Genomic DNA, 22,545 nt, shown 5'->3' with positions numbered 1-22,545 from the left:
ACTCAAACCTATGGGGAAACCAACTACTTCAAAAAAATATAAGTTTTGAACAGAACCAAGGTCTTGCATGGTCCTCGAACTCAAACCTATGGGGAAACCAACTACTTAAAGAAAATCTAAGTTTTGGACAAAACCAAGGTCTTGCATGGTCCTCGGACTCAAACCTATGTGGAAACCAACTACTTCAAAAAAATATAAGTTTTGGACAGAACCAAGGTCTTGCATGGTCTTCGGACTCAAACCTATGAGGAAACTAACTACTTCAAAAAAAATATAAGTTTTGGACAGAACCAAGGTCTTGAATGGTCCTCGGACTCAAACCTATGGGGAAACCAACTACTTAAAGAACCACTACAAAAAGAAAGTGCTAGACAGAACCAAGGTCTTGCGTGGTCCTCAGACTCAAACCTATAGGGAAACTAGATACTCCAAGAAAATCTAAGTACCAGACACAGCCCAACAACACACACGGCACCTCGGATGATGCCTTTAGTTCCCCAGAAGTATCTTTTAGATACAAATTCAACACCTCATGGGTGCGGGTAAGTTAGAATTTTGGAATGTGATCCTAACTATATCATATGCACAACCATTCATACATGTTAAGATGATTAGTTCAAAAACCATGAGATTCGCAACAATAGTAAATATCGGCAAGCGCAACAAACATGTAATTTAAAGGAAAAAGGAAGAAAAGAATTTCATACATGTGGTCAAAGAGTTTAATTAGAAGCAAACTCTAAAGTCCTCAAAACAAAAGGGAAACTAATTAACAGTTAAATTAGAAACAAATACAAAAGTTGGTCGAGACTTCTACTTCTTCAATTTCGTTTTGGCCACTTCCTGAGAAGGCTGAGCAGGATTAGCCTCGGGACCTTGAGAGACATCCCTTTCCTAGGAAGGCTGAGCAGGATTAGCCTCGATGCCCTCGGAGACATCAACAAGGGGAATGGACTGAAGGGGCTGAACAAAGAGGGCCGGCTCCTCGGCACCAGATATTTGAGCACTGACTGTAGACTTGGCAACCTCCTAAGGCATCTCAGGATTTAGACCTCCAGGTGCCTTTGTCACCTTATGAGGCTCTCCTCCCTCAGTCGACTCACCAGGAATGACAATGAGTTGAACAGCTTCTGACTGAGCAGCCTCAGCCTCCTGTGGAACGCTCACAGCCTCGAAGTTGGCAGAGGCGGTCTCACGGATGGCTGGAGAATAAAACACGCTCTCCACCTTCCATAAGTCGGACGAAGCCTCCACCCCAGCTTGTTGGAGGGTCTCATTCCAAACCTGGGAGCAGTATAGCCTGCATACACCAGGAATTTGAGCTTTAAGGATGGCCTGGGTTTCAGCCACCCCCGCATCGTAAGCCTCCTCCTCGGCCTTGTCCTTGGTAGTTTCGGCCTCAGTCTTAGCAAACTCAACTTCTGTCTTGGCCCTCACGGCTTCATCCCTGGCCCATTCCGCCACGCCCTTAGCATTGTTTGCCTCGATCAGTTTCTTCTTTAAATCACTGATCTGCTCCTTGGCAATCTCCAATTGCTCCTCAACAGTAAATAGGCGCCTCGTTTGTTCCTCGGCCTGTTTTTAGGCACCAGTCAAACCTGCCTCAGCACTATCCCTGGTTTTGGTTATCTCCTTTAAGTCCTCCCTAGCCTTCGCGAGGTCAGCCTCGGAATTTTTGAGGGTTCACGCAGCCTCTATACGTTTATTGCGCTCAAACTCTGCGGTTTTACTCTGCCCTTTAGCTTCTTCCTCCATCCTATAGATGGCCTGGACAGCCTGCCAATTGAGACAAACACATTATGAATGAGAATCTAGGACCAAGAGTCGACGAAGTCATAGGTTTTAGAGGCCTTATCATACCCAGGTACCTCTTCACGCTGAGGAAAACCTCCTGCATCCTCATATTCTTCAACTCTTCCATATTAGTGGAAAGCAGCAAGGCCCTCTCTAACGCGTCGGCCACATAAGCGCCTTCGCCATCTCCAAAGTTCCTCATGGATGCATCTTCCATCAATGTCTCCCCGTGGAGCATTAGGGCAGGAAGCCAAGCACTCGGCGCAGATTGGGCATCGATCCCTTTCCCCTGGCCTTGATGCCCGATCTTTAACTATTTTTGAGCTCGCGGTGCTTCGTCCTCCTCTGGAGAGGATTGGGATTTCCCCCCATCTATTGGTTCCTTACCCTTGGGACTTCTCTTTCTCTTTGGGCTAGTAGGCTCAGGCCGAGGAGGCAGAGCTGATTGGGGAGGAGCAGGAAGTTTGGGGTGGGGAGATTGTGGCTGCGACCTGGAAGGAGAAAACCTATTCTTGACAGGCTGGGTCTAGGGTAGGGGAGTTGCACACTGAATTGCGACTTTCCCTGTGCATCCTTCCCCGGCTGACCCTCAATGAGGTCGAACAAACTGGTCTGGGGCTTTCTCTTAAGGCCCATCTCCGCCCGAGAGGAGGTTCCCACTGACAACAGTTCTGCTTCGGGCAAGTCAGGGTCACCCAGATGACTAGAAGGATCCTCGGATGGGTTAGTTTGGTCAAATACCCCGAATCCCTCCTCGGACAGACCCAAATTACCTTCGTCCTCTGCTGCTTGGTGAGACGGGGAAGAGCCCGCTAGCAGGATGCCCTCCGGGACAGGAGATCCTTCAGAGATCAAAAACCCGTGCTCGACTACAGTGATTTTCTGAAGCCGAGGATCGTTAGCTCTAATCAAGTGCTTTGGGGCGGCAAATGACTTCTGGATGGGATCGTACCCTAAGATTTTGTGAGCGGTTCTGACTTGACCATCCTCGTTATTTACAAAAACCGCCGCTTGGAGAACAGTCTCCAAATCCACCCGGTTGACCAGATGAAAGTGTCGGTGAAAGGCGTGTGGATCTGCAAAAAAAAGCATGTTCATAGTTAGTAACCGAACCACACAAAATTAAGACGGCGCAAAAGATTGGCCCCCTCCTACTCTCTACACCCCACCTGGTTCTCCCTCCACAATTGGGCAAGGAAGGCCATCGTGCCACTCCCCAGATACAATAAGAAAGTTCTTGTTCAACCCTTTGTTGGACTCGGGGAGGCACTGGATTAGCCGAACCCTATCGTCTCTCGTCTTCATGTAGTAGGATTTGCCCCTCAAATGTTGGAGGTTGTAGCACCAATTTACGTCATGATGGGTTAGTCTTAGCCCCATTTTTTCGTTTAAGGCATCCATACAACCCAAAATCCTAAACACATTAGCAGCGCACTGGGTGGGAGCTAATCAGAAATGCCTAAGGTAACTCCTCATTACCGACCCCATGGGGATTCTCATACCCCCCCTCTATGAAGGCGAGAAGGAGAATTACCACATCGCCCGTCCTTCTCTAAAGATGCCACTCCCCCTCCTTGTAGTACCTCAAATTTACGTTGGGGGGTATCTTATAGTTGGCGATGAACTTTTCCATCGCCTCTTCAGTCTCAACCAACTTTTTCAATTTAACCATCTCAAGGAACTACTAAACAGACTCAGGGGATGACGGGAGAAGGAGAGGAACAAGAGAAAAATAAACCCAGAAGAGAAAAAGCACGAGTTAGTGAAAGCAGAAAACTTACAGAAAAGAGGAAAGGTTCCTCGGACAGGCTTTTTATACTGAAAATAGACTTGAATTTGGATGAAAGTTTGACTGAACCCAGGATATATGCGCTAGAACTCTTAAGTGCGAAAGTAAAGAGACAAATCAGTTCTAAAAATTATTTATACCTCCCATCAAAAGTAACTGCGCGAATTTTCCTGCCCATAAAGGTAAGGAAATCTCCACCGTTCGATTACCATCGCGCCGTTGAACGTGGGAAGTACAGAGCCGCCCGCATTTAATGAAGACACGTTTCACCTACCAAGGCTCCAAGAACGTGTCTCGGGCAGACGAAGAGTCTCTGGAACTGATAGATGACAAGGATTGACAAGCTATGATAGAGGCTTGATGTCATCAAAACCTTCCTCTCCGTCCGAGGATCCGAACAACAGGATTTTGAGGGGCTATTGTGGGGCCAGAGAATTTTCTGGTCCCAGCCCACTTTCCATTAGGGCCCAAGGCTCGTGCCGAGGAGAGTTGTTGCCGAGGACATGCAACGAAAATCCAAATGGCCTAGAGATGCAGCCGAGGATGACCCTGTCCTCGGCATCCCAAGGCCTAGAAAGGAAGAACAACACGTCATCAAAGGTATCCCCCAAAGCACTCCCAGAAGAAAAGGCGAGTAGAATGAGACTCGCATGGGGGTACAGTGTGGGAGTGGTTCAAGGAAAAGACGTCACTTTCGCATTGAATGCGCCAACAAACGACCTAGCCACATTGATGAGAAAAGACCCCTGAACTATGTGGTTTCGGTTATTGCAACTAACAAAAAGTGGAGGAGGGCGGCTGATGGGACAGACACTTAAGTAGTTACCTACCTGATCAACAGATGGAAGGTCAGGATCAACTGAGAGGGGCTATATAATGTAAGAATTCATGCGCCAAGAAGAGGACTCTGGAACGATTGTAACCAAAAGTGAAAGGAATAATAAGAACATTAAGCTCAATGGACGAGGTCCAAGGACAAACTTAGTTCACCTCTGTGCGTCCACCATGAACACCATGACTAACCACTGTCCGATGACCAAGGCTTAGCCTTTTAGCCCACTCTCTACAAATTTATTGTTTGGGCCTTTAACGTTCGAACCTAATAAACCAATTTGGGGTTGTCACAAATCGAGTCCTTACACTCACATACCTCGCACCATCTTAAACACTATCCTCCAAAAGAGACACATAACTTGAGCTCACCCTAACTATTTGTTGTTTGTTAAGTTGCAACATTTTCTATGCTTGATTTTAAGTTAATGCACAATTTAGGCATTTTACCTTTCTTTTTTCATGTAGTGCTCACATTTTCCTAATTTGGGAGCACTGGTTTTTTCTATAAGCATGAGGGTATTTTTAATTACAAACATATAGCCGTAGATGGTCATTTATGCAATTTCTCTTCCACTAGCATCTAGTGTATAATCAAGACTTTCGATATGGACACATAGGTCACATGATTTATTGCATTCCAATCACTCACACAAAGCCACAAAACTTAGTTCAACTAATAATCTAGCGCATAAAATTATATTGCTAAACTACACATGGTACACAAGCACAGTCTTGGTGTTTTATGGCCAACCAAGGGTACACACTACACACACAATTTTTGGATTTTTTTTTGCACTCTTTCATTTCTTTGATGTTTTTCAATTTATAATAAAAGCAAAAACATAATGCTAAAACAATGAAAATAAGCTAAAAAATAATGCATGAATGTATATAATAATATACACTAACTCCTAGGATGAATGATGAACAAGAATGCACATCCTAGGAGAACTAGCAAATCATGGGACAGACATTGATAACCTTCCGAAGGGGGACTCAATGCAAAGGCCATCGAGGGGTTTGTTGAAAAAATCACCATGTGATGTTTTGGGATGAAAGAGACACCATGATTTTCTAAAAGATTTTAATGAAATGATATTGAACATCGATGTGCTTGGTCCAAGAATATTGGACAGGGTTCTTGAAAATGTTAATGGCACTGTTGTCACAATGGATAGTCATAATTGCCTACAACAATGTATTATGCTTCAAGGACAAAGATATGGAATTTTGTTTCTTGCTCGTCCATATGAAAAAAAGACGAAGAAGATAGAAAGATCACAATAGTACTTTGCTAAGAAATAAAGTTATCTTGAAGTTCAAAAGAGCACTCTTGTTCATTCAAAATCAATTCATCTCTTACTCCAAATCAAAATAGGAAATTTCTCGCCAATTTCCATTTGATTTAGTTCCATATTAAATCAAATACTTCAAGCTACACACCCAACCCGGATAGGGATGGCAATTTCTGCCCGACTTGCGGATACCTGGTCCAGCCCGACCCGCGGATACCCGGCCTAACCCGACCTTAATGGGTTGGATTTTACCCGACCCGATAAAGAATAGAGTCGGGTTTGGGTTTTTCAAAAAAAAAAAAACCTGAAGCAGGTCCGGGTTTTGTTAAAAATCCAGCCCGAACCCAAACCCAACCCAACCCGTTTAAACTTTAAGTAAAATGACTAAAATACCTGACTATATATATGCCACTAATATCAAACCCTGCCTATATACACTCCTCTCACTCAACCGCCCCTCTCTCTCTCTCTCTCAAGCTCTCAAATCTCAATTTCAGCAACACATCTCTCTCTTAAGCTCTCATGCACTGCCATCACCCCCCCCCCCTCATGGCCTCGCTCAACCTCACAGCCCCATGGCTTCATTCAACCTCACGGCTTTGTTTGTTCAACCCGTGATTTTTCTTTTTTCTTTTTTGGTTCATTTCGTCTTTCATTTTTTTTTCTTTGTTTGTGTTTGTAATTTTTGTGTTTGTGTTTTTTATTTTGAAAAGGAAAATCATAAATATGAAATTTTTGTGTTTATGATTTCTGTGTTTATGTTTGTGTTTGTGCTAGTGTTAGGGTTTTTGTGTTTGTGTTTGTGATTTTGAAAGGGGAAATATGAAATTTGTGTTTGTGAAATCTGTGTTTGTGTTTATGGTAGGATTTGTGTTTGTAATCGTGATTTTGAAAGGGAAAATCTAAAAATTTTGTGTTTGTGAAATTTGTGTTTATGTTTGTGTTAGAATCTGTATTTGTGTTTGTGATTTAGAAAGGGAAAATCTAAAATTTTTGGGTTTATGAAATCTGTGTTTGTATTTGTGTTAGGATTTGTGTTTGTGTTTGTGATTTTGAAAGGGAAATCCATAAATCTGAAACTTGTGTTTTTGATATCTGCGTTTGTGTTTGTGTTATGATTTGGGGTTGGGCATGACGAACGAGGCCCGTGGAGCCCGCAGGGCAGGTTTGGGGTTGGAAAAAAAACCCGTTTATTAATCGGGGTTGGTTTAGGTAATGGGTTCAGGCCCGCAGGTCGGGTCTGGTCATAAAGAAACCCGGTCCCGAACTCGACCTGTTGCCATTCCTAAACTCGGAGACTTTAATACATAATCCAAGATCAAGCTTCATAGTCCTTTAGATCATCAAGCGTTGCAAAAATTAAATTAGAGAAATTTATAGTATTCTTTTATTGCAGAGAATCATATAGAGAATTATACACGCTTTCATATAAAGTCAATACAAATTGATTATTTGCTGCACTCTTTTCTTACCGTGTGATTTTTAAGCACAAAATTTGTGCGTACGATAACATAGCAAACAAACAAAACATTATTGAAACCATATAAATAATTAAAAGGACAAAATTGGTGCAATTGAAAAATTATAAATCAAAATAAAAACACCTTTTGCGAAGCTAGGATTTGGCTAGGGGGGGGGGATTCTTTTTGAATAAAGAATAAAGTTTATGATTATATGTGTGTGTATGCGTACTCATGCACTTATACACATACATTTTTTAGAAGAATATACACATACATTGATATCATTAACACTTGGTTTTTTCCCTTCATAGAGTAAATTTGTACCAATAATGTTTTCAATCCTTTCTTTTTTCTTCACAACCAAACAAAAGAGTTTTTTATACTTCCATTTTTCCACACCTCAACCAAACACCATGAGGGAATTAAAATTAAAATTAAAATATTTTTTATCCTTTTACTTTTCTATCATCTCCCAATTTTCTATCCTTTCACTTTTCCATCCACCAAACAAAAACAAAAAAAAAAACTAAAAAATATATCACCAATAAGCTGAAGAGCTTGAATGCATGATAAAGAAAAGTCAAGATTCCATCTCCACTACTTTGCTCATGCTTTATACTTATTTTTTTTTCATACCTTTCTTTTAGTCACACATGCAAACACATCCATAATAACACGTGTAAAATGTTTTCAAGGCAATCACCGTCCATGGACTTTTTTATCAAGGGGATTTGTTTTGGATCTAAAAATGTATGGTTATAAATAGCTTTTTAAAGTCGCAAACAACTTTTTTTTAGACTAATTTAGTTATATGGGTAGAAAACATTATGTTTTACTGATTATATGTATAAATTAAAAATAATTAAATAATAAACATATAAAGTAGTAAAAATTTAATTATTTATACATAAACTTTCATGAACAAAAAAAAAAAAAAATTATCATTTTTCAAATTTAAATGGTAACGATCTTTTATTTGGTATCTTTTACTCTTCAAACCTTTAATTCCTTTTTATATATTTTGATTCCAAATTAATTGATTCTTGATATATAGAAAAGATCTTCCTATTTTGTTTGATGATAAATAGAAAAAAAAATATTAATCAATTTATTATCCCATAAAAAATCGTTCAACAATAAACACATATAAGAGATTATAGTTTATATAAACATATATTTTTTCTATTAAAAAGAATCTATTATAATCTTTTGACTAAGATAGGTAGAACTTTATTTACTTTAAAACATTTTTCAATGAAAGTTTTAGAACAATTTCTAATGAAATGTCATTGTTTTTTTGTATTCTCTATTAAGCATTGACTCATTTCTCTACTATATGTTTCCTAATAGTTTGTTTGGATGGAAGTGGAGTAGAGGAAAGTAGAGTAGAGGGAGGAAGAGTAAGTTAAATTACCTTATTTGGATGGTTTTTGAGGGAGGAGGGGAAGGGATTTGGAGGGGTTTGAGGGAGTTCTAACTAATTCTAACCCCTCATTTTTAATTCCCCCCAAATTGGAGAGATTTGGAGGGAGAGTAAAGCATAGAATTGCTTGACCAAATAAATTACCAAATTTACCTTAACCATATTAACAAAATTACAAATTATGAAAATACTAATTATTCCCCTCTCGCTTACTCAATTTTAAAAACATCCAAATAAAGTGGAGGATAATTATTCCCCTCTACTCTCCTCCCCACTACTCTACTTTCTTATACTCTACTCTCCTCTCCCTCCAAACTACCATACATAGTATAATAGTCTCAATTCAGCATGTTGGGAGGACAAAATCAAATTTTAGGAGAGAGTTAGAGTTTTTTTAAGAGGGGCAAGGGGGCAACTGCCCCGTCTTTTTCTCCTTCTTTTTCTAAACTTCGCCATGATCATGAAGGGTCACGGGACCATCGAAGCCGATTGACGAGTACTAGGTAGCATAATAGTTTTTTTTGCTGAATAGGTAGCACAATCGTTTATCAAAAAAAAGTAGCACCATGGTATTCAACTTCAAGAAGCTTTCAATAAATTAATGCTCTTGGGGAAAAATCCTAATCCCCTCAATGTTTATGTGTTAATTAAAATATATAACTACCAAGTAATAGCAATTTTATGGGAAAAAAAAAAAAAAAATTCAGCAAGCACTACATAAACACAACCACACAAGAACACCAAATCTTACGTGGAAAACTCTCCGGTGTAGAGAGAAAAACCACAAGACAGTTCCGAAAAATATCTACTATGAAATAGAGATTATAACTATTAAGTTTATGCTAAACTTGAGTCAACAATAAATTGAATATACAACAAATAAATCTCAAAGAGTAAATACAATCTCACCACAAAGTCAGTAACAAAATCTTCCTCTGAATACTCCAATTCTCTATAATTATAGCACTCAAAAACTCTATGAGAACTCTACTAATTTATCTTCCTTGTGTGTAACTTGAATAAAAAAAATTGTCACTTTTTTCTTTTTCACTCTCTCACTGTGTTTCTCTCTATCTTTTCAGACTGCACTCCTGAAGCTTTCGCTTGTGTTTTTCTCACAATGGCCGAATGGCTCCCTTTTGCTTCAGCTCTTCACCGTGTGTTTCTCTCTGTCCCACACACTGGCCGAATAGCCTTTTTTTTCTTTTTTCTCTTTTGCTTCAGGGTGTACGACACGCTTAAGATCACTTCTCATTAAGAGAAGTCAGACTTCTCACAAGTCTGGGTCATTTCTCAATAAATGAGAAATTCAGAGAAAGCTGAATTTGAAGAGGAGCTCATAAATGAGCTTTGACAAAGTATGGGCTGGACCCACGTGATCCTTTGCACCCAACAAATGCATTGAACAAAACACGTGAGAAAAAGAAACAATTAATAATTCTAACAGATATTTGTTACCCAAAAATCTATTAGATATGTAATAAAGTAGAATTATAGACTAGTGTAGGTGCTTTACAGAACAGGAAAAAAAAAAAAAGCTGCTAAATGCGAAAACGTACTGTCGACAATTAAGCGCAGCCAAACGCGCAGTCTTTCTTTCACACCAAATGAACAAATGTGCCATTTCCCATTATTCATTCGTTTGCTTAATGTTGTTGGAATTTCAGTTTCTTATTACATTCAACTGGGTGTAAAACAATCGGCGCCAACAGTTTTAAGATGGAGGAAAAGAAAAGGCAGGAAAAACGTTAGAACAAAATGAACCTATGACTCATTCTAAGCAATAAATAATGAACCTGATCAAGTTTTTGCATAAGGGTTAGAACTTAGAAGAAAATGAACATGTGACCGATTCTTCATTTTTTTTTTTTAACTAGAATTTTGAAATTTGAACCTATGACTTGATTCCAAATTTCGTCCAAATCGGTAGAGCCACTCTACCTCGTAAGGATTGATAAAACTATTCAAGTATCTTTTTAGTAATTTGGCCTATTTAATTAGTTATGTGACGTATTTAAATGTAAATGATTTTATGAGTTATAACATAATAGGTTGGTGAAGATTCCTTTAAATTAATTTGAAAGAATTTTCTTCAATACGATAGTTTATAAAATCTTGTGCATGTATTAATTTACATGATTTATTATATCATTTAAAGTGTTGTCAAATATGAGATTTAAAATTTAAAACCCACCGAAAATCAATTGATGTTTTAGTATAATAGTAAAGGGTAATAAAACGAACAATATAAGTTAAAATTCTATGACATCTATCAAATAAAAAATATATCATTTAGACACGTCACATAACTATTAAATATGTAATGTGACTATAGTTTTTTTTTTAACTTAATAAGATCCTACTCTAAAAAAAAAAAAAAAAAAACTTTATACATAATAATTATTTTTATTATTTTATTTTAATTACTCTTCTAAATCTACATTGGAACGTGAATCCCTGTCATGTTAATTGAGTGACGAGATCAGCTACTTTGACTTCAATTTCTCTAAGGTTTTTGGATTGAGTGCAGCCAAATTTTGTTAACATAACCTTGCACAGGAGTGAATTTGTTTTGTTTTTTTTTTTTTTTTTTTTTTGGTTGAGCAGGGATGTAGGTAGCTTTGGACTTGGCCCCTAAATTTTTTTTAAAATATTATTATTAATATTATATATATATATATGAGTGTGTACTAATTTTAGCAATTTTATTTTATAAAATTACTTTTTTTTCCCTTAAACAATATCATTGATTTCTTAAAGAGTAATGCTATATTCACATATTTTTTTACAACATTTTTACAAACTATTTTGGTAGCAAATTCGCATTGGTTTGCACATGGACCCTCTACTCACATCATTTTTTTACTTACTAGTAACCACTTATTAAATCAATAATTTATAAAAAAGTTTGTAGCATTAGTATTTTCCTCCTTTTAGTGACTATAAAAAAATTTATAGATCTAAAATCTAAAACAAAATATACAAGCCCCAAAAAAATAGCTTAACAACAAAAAATTACCAATAGTAAAACTTAAAAATAATTAAGCTCAATTAACCAATTTTATTTAAAATAAACAACCTTGTCATTTAAAAAATTCTAAACAAAAATAATTTTGTTCTTACCAACAAAAAAAAAAAAAAAAAATCTCAGTAGCTTAATAGTAACAAAGTCAAAGGTTGAAACCGCTGCACATAGCTAACAATAAAGCCGCCCTCCTTAACTAAAAACTCTGGCTCCGTCCCTGTTGTTGAGAATCTTAAGATAACATAAGCAAAAATTTGTTGTAAGGGTAGTGATTCGTAAGAGGTTTATGTCAATAGATAGAATACACAATATAAAGATTTATGTGATTTTATTTTAAGCCTAACTCCTCAAGTAACATTTAAGAGATGTTTAATTAATAAATATAAAGAGATTAAAAATAGCGTAAAAATCATATATATATAAAAATAATAAAAAATAAAAAATAAAAAAAAAAAAAACCTCTCTCAATACCACAATGTAAGAGAGTTTTAATATAGTTGCAACATTAATTTGGTTTTTTTTTAATAAGTTAGAAAAAATGTGGCGAGTTGAACTCTATGTTGTTCATGTCAATTAAAAAAAAGTCATAGAATGGTGCCTATTTGGGATTGAATTATAAGCCAATTTATTGCTTATGTTTTCAACTATTTGCCAGTCTCAGGTTCACATATTTATTTTATTTAACTTTTGCTTATTTTTCCTATTATTTATGAGTTTCGTATGAGTCACTTATTTACTTCATTTAATTTTGGGCGAAAACCACATTTTCACATGACTCCCACTTTGGTCTCTATCTTTTATTTTCACTACTTTTAGTCCCTATTTAGAAAAATGTCATCCATTTTAGTCTTTTCAGTCAATGCCCTAATGGCAAAGTCTTACGTGGCAGATGGAACTATTGAAATAATAATAAAAAACTTTATTTTGGCATTAAAAAATGTCATATCAGTATCTAAATTAAAAAAAAAAAAAATATTATTAATTTTAACTAAATAAAAAAATTAAAAACAGAAATAAAAACCAAAAATCACATTAATTGAGATTTAAGTGTGTCTTGAACAAGAACACAAACCCAGATTTAAAAACACAAAATTAAAATCTAAAAATCACAAACCCAAAAAATAAGAACAGAAAATTAATGATGGACTCAGAGATCTCACAATAGCTAGGATTACAGCCAGCAACTGTAAACAACAACAACAACAAACTGAGTTGGCGTTTCATTCTCAACAATGCTAGCATTGCTTGCTAGTAGTTCTAAGAAACTCGAAGACCCAACAGAGCCATGAGAAATTAGTGCCGACATAGAAGAAAATAGAGCCTGAAATCACTCATACTGAGCTTCAAAGACTCAGACTTTGAAACGAACAAGCTAACCTAAACGCTTACACAACCCAAGAAATTCCAAAAACAGAAGAAAACAAAGGCAAAAGGCCAACTTTTTCTATAAGGCTAGATTTGTAGCTCCGAAAAACCAATAAATGTTTAAGTGGAAACTACTAGAAACCAGAAAATAAGTAGCATTGGTAAATAAAGAAACCCCAGGACGCAAAGACCAAAAAAACTAACTGAAATGATAGGATTTGCAGAGAAGGTAAAGTGTGGAAAGCAAAAACCTAGAAATTTCTTCAGAAAGTTAAGATTTTTGAGCTTCAGAAACACAAATCAGAGAGCTAAGAAAGAAATAACAAAGAGGTTCTGCGAGGTTTCGATCTAAGAACCCAAAAATGCAGAGCCCGGCGCTCAATGTTTAGTCAGAAAGTCCCAACAAAGTCCCCCTTGGATTTCAACAGTAAAAGAAGAAGCCCCCACTACAAAGCCAGATCTAATTATGTTTAATTTGATGTAGATCTGTAGTTTAATTTTTTGTTCTTATTTTCTAGGTTTATGATTTTTGGATTTTAATTTTGTGTTCTTAGATTCGGATTTGTGTTCATATTGTTCTTGTTTAAGATACACTTAAATCTCAATTAATGTGATTTTTGATTTTTATTTCTGTTTTTAATTTTTTTATTTAGTTAAATTAATAAATTAATTTTTAAATTTAGATGCTAACATAGCATTTTTTAATGCCAAAATAAAATTTTTTATTATTATTTTAATAGTTTCGTCTGCCATGTAGAACTTTGCTATTAGGGTACTGACAGAGAGGAATAAAATGGATGGTGTTTTTCTAAATAGAGACTAAAAGCGATGAAAATAAAAGATAAGGACCAATGTGAAAATCACGTGAAAATGTAATGATGAAAATGTGGTTTGCCTTAATTTTTTTTTTTCTTTTTTCTATGGTACTTTCAACAACAAATTTTTGATAAAAAAAAAAAATTAGATAAATTGTTCCCAAACCTAAAGAAAAAAAAAACGGTTGATTATTCAAAGTTAACCGTTGGCAAAAGAAGTCAAAGCTAAATTCTACAAAGGAGTTACCAAATATAACAAATTTGACTTTAACACGTCTTTTTTTAAAGATATATCAACAACTTTATTTCCCAGAAAAAGAAACTAAGGTTGGAAGGTTCCTTATCCTTCTTAGATGACTCTGCCGCCATATATGATCATTTTCCTCAAGTCTTTAGGCGCTATAAAAAGAGACGGTGTTAGCTCTAGCAGGTTACATTAATCTCCTCAATTACTCCATTTTCTTCACTCCAGCTTGCTGCTGTAGCCCATAACCATTAATTTCCACTCTCTAAAGTTATACTATTGAGGAAATCCCTACCTTTATATCTATATTCACGTTCTCTAGGATGGGTGAGAGAATTGAGAGGCTGAAAGAAGTTGCACAATGTGGTGATGTTGACACACTGTACATGTTGATTCAAGAGGATGCATGTCTTTTGGACCACATTGATCATTTTCCTTTTTTTGATACTCCTTTACACATAGCTGCGTGTAATGGGCACATACCTTTTGTCATGGAAATGATGAGATTAAAACCCTCTTTTGCTAGAAAGCCAAATCTAGAAGGGTTTAGCCCCATTCACCTTGCATTACTATATAAGCATACCGAAATGGTGAGTCGTCTTCTACAAGTCGATGGTGACCTTGTCCGTATAAAAGGAAGAGAGGGTATTACTCCTTTGCATTATGCAGTAGTAGTAGATGATCAACTTGATCTATTGGCTGAATTTCTCTCAGTCTGTCCCGATTCTATTGAAGATGTGACGACTCGAAATGAGACTGTTCTACATATAGCTTTGAAATATAATAAGTTGGAGGCTTTTAAATTCTTGGTGGAATGGATTAGACAAAAAAGGTCTAAGAATTCCATATTTTGGGAGAGGAAAATCTTGAATTGGAAGAACGAGGAAGGCAACATTGTGTTGCACATTGCAATATCCAAGAATCAACCCAAGGTAAGCTCTCTCCATTCCTCAATTATTTACGTACTAAAGAAATATCGTAAAACTTGTGTTTTGACATCAAGGAATATGATCTTTATTTTGCTAGGAATGAAGGGAATTCATTTCATGATTATAATTTTATTTTTTATATCAAACAATGTATAGACTACTACGTAAATTAAAATTTCAAATGACGTGATAGTTTGTACACATTTAAATTAGCAAAATTTAATTTGAATCAAGAAATATTAGAAAAAATCCTACCGCCCAACTGCATGCATGATCATATAGTTAAAAACTCCAAAACATGCCCAAAAACCACAATCCTTTTATGATTCACTGGCATTGCGAATTGTTAGTAATTGAAACATCATGATCTTTTTTTTTTTTCCTTCTTTAATCATAATTTTAATTTTTTATTTAAAAAAAGAAGCCTACGCACATTTGGTTTATCATAAGGGTTCAAGGCTTGACTAATTTACATTGATCAAATTATGCAGGCTGTGAGGTTGTTATTAAAATCTGGTGTTGATATAAACGCAAAGAATTTAAAGGGTTATACAGCAGGGGACATCTTGGTAGAACAAACACAAGCAGAAAACAACAACGAGATCAGGGTTATTCTACAGCGTGCTGGAGCTTTGTTAGCTAATTCATCTCCTCCTGATTATAATTATTCACGTTACCTACGTTCCATAGTCTCATCTCTTGAGGAATCACTAATACGCCGCTGTCGTAAATGGAGGATTTTATCAGAGGACAAGCGCAATGCACTTTTGGTGGTTACTACACTGCTTATAACAGTGACCTATGAAGAAGTACTCAACCCTCCTGGGGGAATTTGGCAAGAAGACTTCAGTATAAATGGAACCCATTGGTCCAATGTCATGAAACCCAACCTAAGTTTCAACAAAAATGCTACTCTTTCCGGAAAGATTGCAGGGACTCTCATTGGCCTTAGACTTCTTCCTTTTTGGTTGTTCTTAGCTTCAAATTCTGTGACATTTATGTTCTCATACGTAACAATTCTTCTTCTCATTCCATTTGAGTATGATATACTCCGCATAGCCTTTTTCTCCCTCTCTTTTTGCTATTTTGCTTCATTGACGGTCATAGTCCCAAATCCTATTTGGTTTTGTTTTCCTTTTATTTATGTTAGCCTGCTTCTCATTTTCTTATTAACTACAATATGGTTGATTAAGTCCAGACTCTTAAAACGCTACATGATTTAATGATGATTCATTCATGGAAGAAGAATTGATGGAAAAATAAGCCAAGCTTGGAGGCTTGGAGCTGTATCCTGTATGCATCTGAAACGTGTGTGTTAATTTTTGGTGCTTTTAATTTCTAGCTGCACGATTCAATGCTGATTCATTCATGGAAGAAGAATTGATGGAAAAATAAATACCAAACATCAAATTTAGTTGGATTCCTAGAGAAGCTAATGTTGCGGCCCATACCTTAGCATCTTGGTCACTATGTAACAGACTAGCTAACTCCTTTGGTTTAGGTTCTGCTTCTCAATCCTTTTGTAATGTCACATTGTTGGAGCAAGCCAATATTTTGTAATTGATCCGTTTCCTTCTCAATAAAATTCCTTTGCAGTTAATCAAAAAAAAAAAAAAAAAAGCCAAGCTTGTAGACTTGGAGCTGTATGCATTTGAAACGTGTATGTTGATTTCTGGCGCTTCGAATGGTTTTAGGGTAGTCCTCCTCCAAGTTCTAAGTTGTTCTATGTATATGTAATGTGCTTTTAGTTGTACAGATGTCTTGTATACTTTTTTTTTTAATAGGATTTTTAGTTTGTATACCTGATTCTTAAGTAGAAATTTTTGTTCGGGATCACATTATTTAATTTTTGAATTTTTTAATCCAAATGAGCATATTTGCTAACTTGTGTCGTTAAGAGTGGTTGACATTTTCTGCTTTGTAAGACCCACCATTTTACAATGTTTACATTGTTCATTCACAATTGCATAAATAAAAAAGGGTATGTTTGATAAACTGTAATAGACATTATAATATAATAGTTATTCCTATGGTTTAACTATTCAGTAGTTTGATTATGTTTTTATTACAGGAAATAGTCATTCCTTATGAATAACTATTCTTTAAAATGAAGAATAACTATTCATCTCTAAAAGGGATGTAATAGCTATCCTTAGTAGGTATATTAATTTCTACAATTAATATATTTCTAAATAAACAAACTTTTTATATGCACATAACAATTATGAAAATAAAAAATCATAAAAAATAACTAATCTCTCTTTCAAATTTAAAAAATACTATTTTTTAGGAGTAAGATATTTCCTAAAATATATCTTAAGTTTGATTTAAAATGCTTTCATTTCATTTTTTTAAGAGGATAAGTTACGTCCGGAGTTGGCGTAAAAGACACTTTTTACGCCCGCCAATCCTAGAGCGACACATCAACAAAAACATTTAGACTCAATATACTTTATTACACGCAATTATAACCCAATTAAAACCCCAAATATTCCTCAAACACGTTCAAAGCTTCTTCTCCGAATGGAAAACCAAAGGCAGACTCTCCTCCTCGTCCTCACACCGAAGCTCCATTCCGCCATAGTCATCACCGGAGTTGTTTTTAGAGCCTGAAAAAGATGTCGAATCCGCCGTTAGTCTAGTGTCACAATCTCAAGGTTTGTTTTCTCATGATTTGGTGGTTCTCCCCTATTTTCAATTTCGAAATATCAATGGGTTTGGGTTTTTTGGGACGTCAATCACTTGATTTTGTATGGGTTTTGTTGATTTGGTATGGGTTTTGCTGTTTTTCTTTTTGGATTCTGAAATCTTAAGTGGTAGGTTCAATGGGAGGGAGGATAATTGAATATGAACGAGGTCAAATTTTTCTTCCTTTTTTCAGAAAAATTGCAAATCTTAAATGGGTTTTGATTGGATTCTTAAATCTTAAGTGGTAGGTTCAAACCAATCTGATTGTGATTCTTCAGTTTTTTTTCCAAGCTAGTCTGGGTTCTTATGAATTGTGTTTCGGTTCCAAATCATGATTTTTGTGGGCTTCCTTTTTAAGTTATGAAACTTTTTTTTTTGAGGTTTCCTATGTATTTGGATCCCCAGTATTGCTCTGCCGTTGCTCTTTTGAAATGATTCATTTAATTAGTTGAATTGTTCTTTATGTTAATATTTACATACATACCATTCATTTTCCTATAATATGTAACATGGGAAATGGGATTTTTTTATTCTCTTTTATGTCTTAAAAATGTGAGATGAGATTTACTTAAACCAGATTATGCCTTTGTATGGAAACCAAGAACAACAAGATTCAGTTATATCTTCTTTTGTGTGGCTAAGCTTTTTCTAATCGGCTTTCTATATTAGCTATGATTGAGCTACCCTGTTCTCTCCCTAATGAAGCTTTTGTTTTAATTTCAATTGGCAATGTGGAGTCAGTGTCATAGGTCCCAAATTGTTTTGATCAAGATATGGCCAATCCAATAATTTGGCAAGTTTGTTCTTTTGTTCTTCCCTAATAGGCTTTTTATTCATGACAAAATGAAAAACTGATTTGAAATGGCCAAGTTGTGAATTTCTGAGGTCCATTAGTTAGCCATATAGGTTGATTAAGTGTATTAAGTACTGTATGAATTCTTATCATGCATCCAAATGGGAAGTTTTAGTTTTGAAGGTACTTATAAACAAAAAAGTTTTAGTTTTGAAGGCAGGTGACCTACCCTGCAGTTGTCATCCTGGATAATAAATAATTATGTTATCTCATGTTCATACTAATAATATCTTTATGTGTCATAATGTTTTTAGCTCTAAACTCTATTTTTTTGGGTGAACTGTTTAGTCATAAACCTGCATTCGTTATACTAAGTAGCATTGAAATTTACATGAGAATGAATGACTAAAAGGAAGCACAAATTAAAACAGAGTTTCTAATGCTCTTTTTTGGGTTTTTTTTTTTTTGGGAGGGGGGGGGGGGGGTGGGGAAGGGTGGGAAGTTTGGTAGTTGTGCCCTTTGCATTACATAGCCAACAGAGTTTTTGTTAATGGTTAGAACGAGTGTTCTCAAGATGTATATGACTTTTCATTCTTCTTTTTATTTTTTTATTTTTAATTTTTAAATGACTTCTCAAGATTCAAGTGGGTTTATAAGTGTTTTTATTGTCTGAATTTTTTTTGCTAATGTTACTACAACTTATTCTGTTTTTCTTTTTTTCCCAGCTATGATACAGACAGATGGTTTTGAATATTTAAAGGAAAACTGCCCTACTATCTTGATTGAAATCTTGGAGTATGTGGCTAGAGTTAGTGAACACTTTGTCATCCAACACCAGCATGGAAATGAAGCCTAAAAATCCTGTATTTTGGAGAACTGAATCAGCAAAAGTCACTTCCTAGATTTGGTTTTCTATTTATATAGATATGGAGGGGATAAAACCCTCAAATGAGGAAATTATATACTTTTAACTTTCTGTAGTTCTTGCTCTTTTCACAGCAAGACCTTGTATTTTGGAGAACAACTGAATTTATAAATCATGCAAATGGTATGTTGCAAGTGGCAATTGGCTTATTACAGAAGTTGTGTAAATAATACCTATACCTTTGGCATCACAATCTAATCTTCTAGAGATCTTTCTAGTGGCAATTATTTCTCTATTGAATCTTATTGAATCTTAAGATGTCACTAAGATAGACTTCCACTAATTAGAATGTTAATTTGTTGAAGGAATCACCTAGTTTACAAGAAGGTGAATAAAACTTGAAAATTTTATCAACACATCTCAAAATTTTTTTAATAATTTCTTCCATTTTATATAAAACCTGACACAATTCAATATTTAAAGGAACTTGAGATTGTTAAATACTTAACACAACAATTGAAAGTTTTTAATTCCATTATTTAATCTGAAATAAAACCTATCACACAGGTTTGGAAACATATTAGAAAAAAAAAAGTCACAATTCTATTTAAAAGTCACAATTCTATTTAAAGGTCTCTAATTCAAAATACATTCATTTGAAATAAAACCTGTCATTATATATTGTTCAAAAAGAGGATCATAGGATTGGAAATACATTTAAAATAAAGCCTGTCATGGTTCGGTATACAAAAAGATGATCATAGGATTGGAAATACATTTAAGTAAAACCTATCACAATTCTTTCTAAAAGTTACTAATTAACAATACATTCATATCAAAGTTTCTGGAAGTTCTTGTTCCTTCAAAATACAGGATGTTTAGGCTTCATATCCACATCGGCATAGGATGACAGATTGTTCACCAACTCTAGCCATATACTCCAAGAATTCAGTCAAGCCAGTAGGGAAGTTTTCTTTTAAGTATTCAAAACCATCTATCTGCAATTCTGCATCACAGCTGGGAAAAAAGGAAAATAATCTGGGAAAAAAATTGAGAATAAGCTACAGCCAACATTAGCTGAAAAATACAGACAATAAAAACACCGAGTCTTGAGAAGTCAATACAAAACGAAGGGTACAACTACACAACAAAGCAATAGAAATATCAAACCTCATGGTGAACATTAAGTCATAATGCTTGCTGTCATCTATCTAGTCTATTTTTTTTTTTTTTTTTCATCAATCCTAGTTTGAAATTCTCACCAATAGATCTGGAACATCTATAAAGATTACCATTTTTTTTTTAAAGTAAACTTTGTCCAAGTGGTATCAAGTATGTCATTAGCATCTGCCAATGTACTTCAAATTCTGTTATGACTTCAGCTTGTAAAAATCGTAATTTTTTTATTAGCATATCTTTTGACTGAACTGAAATTTGAGCACAATGGGATTGACCATAAGTTTATTGCTTTGAAATTAAACAAGAATCAGCAATCGGTTAATTTCTTTAATTTTTTTCCACCTCATAGGGAAAATTAGTAACATCATTTTAATCCTTATGCACTTCTATTATATACAACCCTCACTCTAATTGCTTCTTAAAAATACTACTCCAAACAAAAGTCTATAAGTTCTCTTTGAATTTTCTAAATTAGTAGTATAAATACGGACGTAATTATTTAATTTTTTTATAAAAAATAGAGAGAAGTCCTGAATCTTATTCTTATCATTCTAGTTCTTGTTCTTTTACTGTGAAAAATCCCATTCTCCTTCATATCACTAAAGAACCACAATCAGATGGGTTTGAACCTACCACTTAAGATTTATTATTTTTTCTGAAAACATGAAGAAAAATTGACCACATTCATATTCAATCCATCTCCCTCCCATTGAACCTACCACTTAAGATTTAAGAATCTAATAAGAAAAACAGAAAAACCCATACAAAATCAAGTGATTGACGTCCAAAAAAAAACCAATCCCATTGATATTTCGAAATTAAAAATAGGGGAAAACCACCAAATCATGAGAAAACAAACCTTGAGATTGTGACACTAGACTAACGGCGGATTCGGCATCTTTTTCAGGCTCTAAAAATAACTCCGGTGATCACTGTGGCGGAATGAAGCTCCGTTGTGGGGAGGAGGAGGAGAGTCTGCCCTTGGTTTGCCGTTTGAAGAAGAAGCTTTGAACGTGTTTGAGGAACATTTGGGGTTTTAATTGAGTTATTTGGGGTTTTAATTGAGTTATAATGGCATGTAATAAGGTGTATTAAGTTTAAATATTTTGACTAACGTGTCGCTCCAGGATTGGCTAATTGGTTGGCGTAAAAGGTGTCTTTTACGCCAGCTCCGGACCAAACTTATCCTCTTTTTTTAAGGATTCTATTATTATATTGTCACAAAACAAATGAATAGCAAGAAGGATTAAATTACATTATTTTGTATTTCTTGTAATATCTATTCCTATTCATATGTAATTACTGTTACAGTCTACCAAACATGCTCTAAGTTGCCCACTACTTTACATTATCCACTCACAATTGCATAAATTAATAAGTTAGTTGTATTCGTAACTGGATTGTGTTTTTATTGTTCAATGCCATCCAAACCAAACAATCCTCGACGCTCTCTCTCAATTTTTACCCATGTTTAATTATTTATTAAGTAATCAGGACTCAAAACTTACTTTGGCTCTAATCTCTCCCATTTGTGTATGTTTCTTTTATAATTAAAAAAAAAAAAAAATTACTCTCTCCCCTCCTTCATCCAATATTGACCTAGCTCATTGAAAATATTTCTAATTCTTCTAATGTGATCAAGAAATAAATAAATAAATCTTCTACAGAGTTAATTAATTTGATATATTATCACAATACCCTTTAACAAATGTGCCAAACTTTGTTTGTCTTAAAAAAAATCTACAATTTTATAACATCCTTTTTAGGGCTTTATGAAAATAAAAGCAAAAGCAAAAGCAAAAAGGAAGAGATAGGTATAGAACAAGAATTCTTTCCTTGGGGCCGACCTCTAAGACCAAAATGAAGTTTTGTAAAACTGAAATCACACACACACATATCTATATATACACACGTTCATACAGAATGTGCGTAAATTTTTCATATTTTGTAAAAGATAACTAAACTAAAATTTATGAGAAATTCCTAAATCTAATTTCTTCTTTTTAATTTTTTTAATATTATAATTTTTGTTTAGATACTATCT

General features: G+C 35.0%; 1 protein-coding gene and 2 long non-coding RNA genes across 3 annotated transcripts; 2 read left to right on the top strand and 1 right to left on the bottom strand.

Annotated features, from left to right (window-relative positions):
- The first annotated feature begins 14,634 nt into the window (after nt 1-14,634).
- On the top strand, nt 14,635-16,199 carry LOC115956919 (ankyrin repeat-containing protein BDA1-like). The gene is made up of 2 exons (XM_031075179.1): nt 14,635-14,979; nt 15,468-16,199. The coding sequence occupies exons 1-2, from the start codon at nt 14,635-14,637 to the stop codon at nt 16,197-16,199; spliced, it is 1,077 nt and encodes a 358-aa protein (XP_030931039.1).
- Nucleotides 16,200-17,462: 1,263 nt separating this feature from the next.
- On the top strand, nt 17,463-19,572 carry LOC115957653. The gene is made up of 2 exons (XR_004084388.1): nt 17,463-17,633; nt 19,183-19,572. It is a non-coding gene; the product is annotated as an uncharacterized LOC115957653 (long non-coding RNA).
- Nucleotides 19,573-20,241: 669 nt separating this feature from the next.
- Nucleotides 20,242-21,534, bottom strand: LOC115957822. The gene is made up of 2 exons (XR_004084403.1): nt 21,361-21,534; nt 20,242-20,339 (listed from the first exon to the last, which is right to left on the bottom strand). It is a non-coding gene; the product is annotated as an uncharacterized LOC115957822 (long non-coding RNA).
- Nucleotides 21,535-22,545: the final 1,011 nt, after the last annotated feature.

The sequence above is a fragment of the Quercus lobata genome, chromosome 8 (genome assembly GCF_001633185.2).
Source record: "Quercus lobata isolate SW786 chromosome 8, ValleyOak3.0 Primary Assembly, whole genome shotgun sequence".
NCBI lineage: Eukaryota > Viridiplantae > Streptophyta > Magnoliopsida > Fagales > Fagaceae > Quercus > Quercus lobata.
This window is presented reverse-complemented; position numbering and strand designations above follow the sequence as displayed.

Bases quoted from the DNA above. Each gene is read 5' to 3' on its own strand.
- LOC115956919 (XM_031075179.1), top strand. From the start codon at position 14,635: ATGGTGAGTCGTCTTCTACAAGTCGATGGTGACCTTGTCCGTATAAAA. The intron at 14,980-15,467 runs GTAAGCTCTCTC...CAAATTATGCAG, and splicing joins TATCCAAGAATCAACCCAAG to GCTGTGAGGTTGTTATTAAA.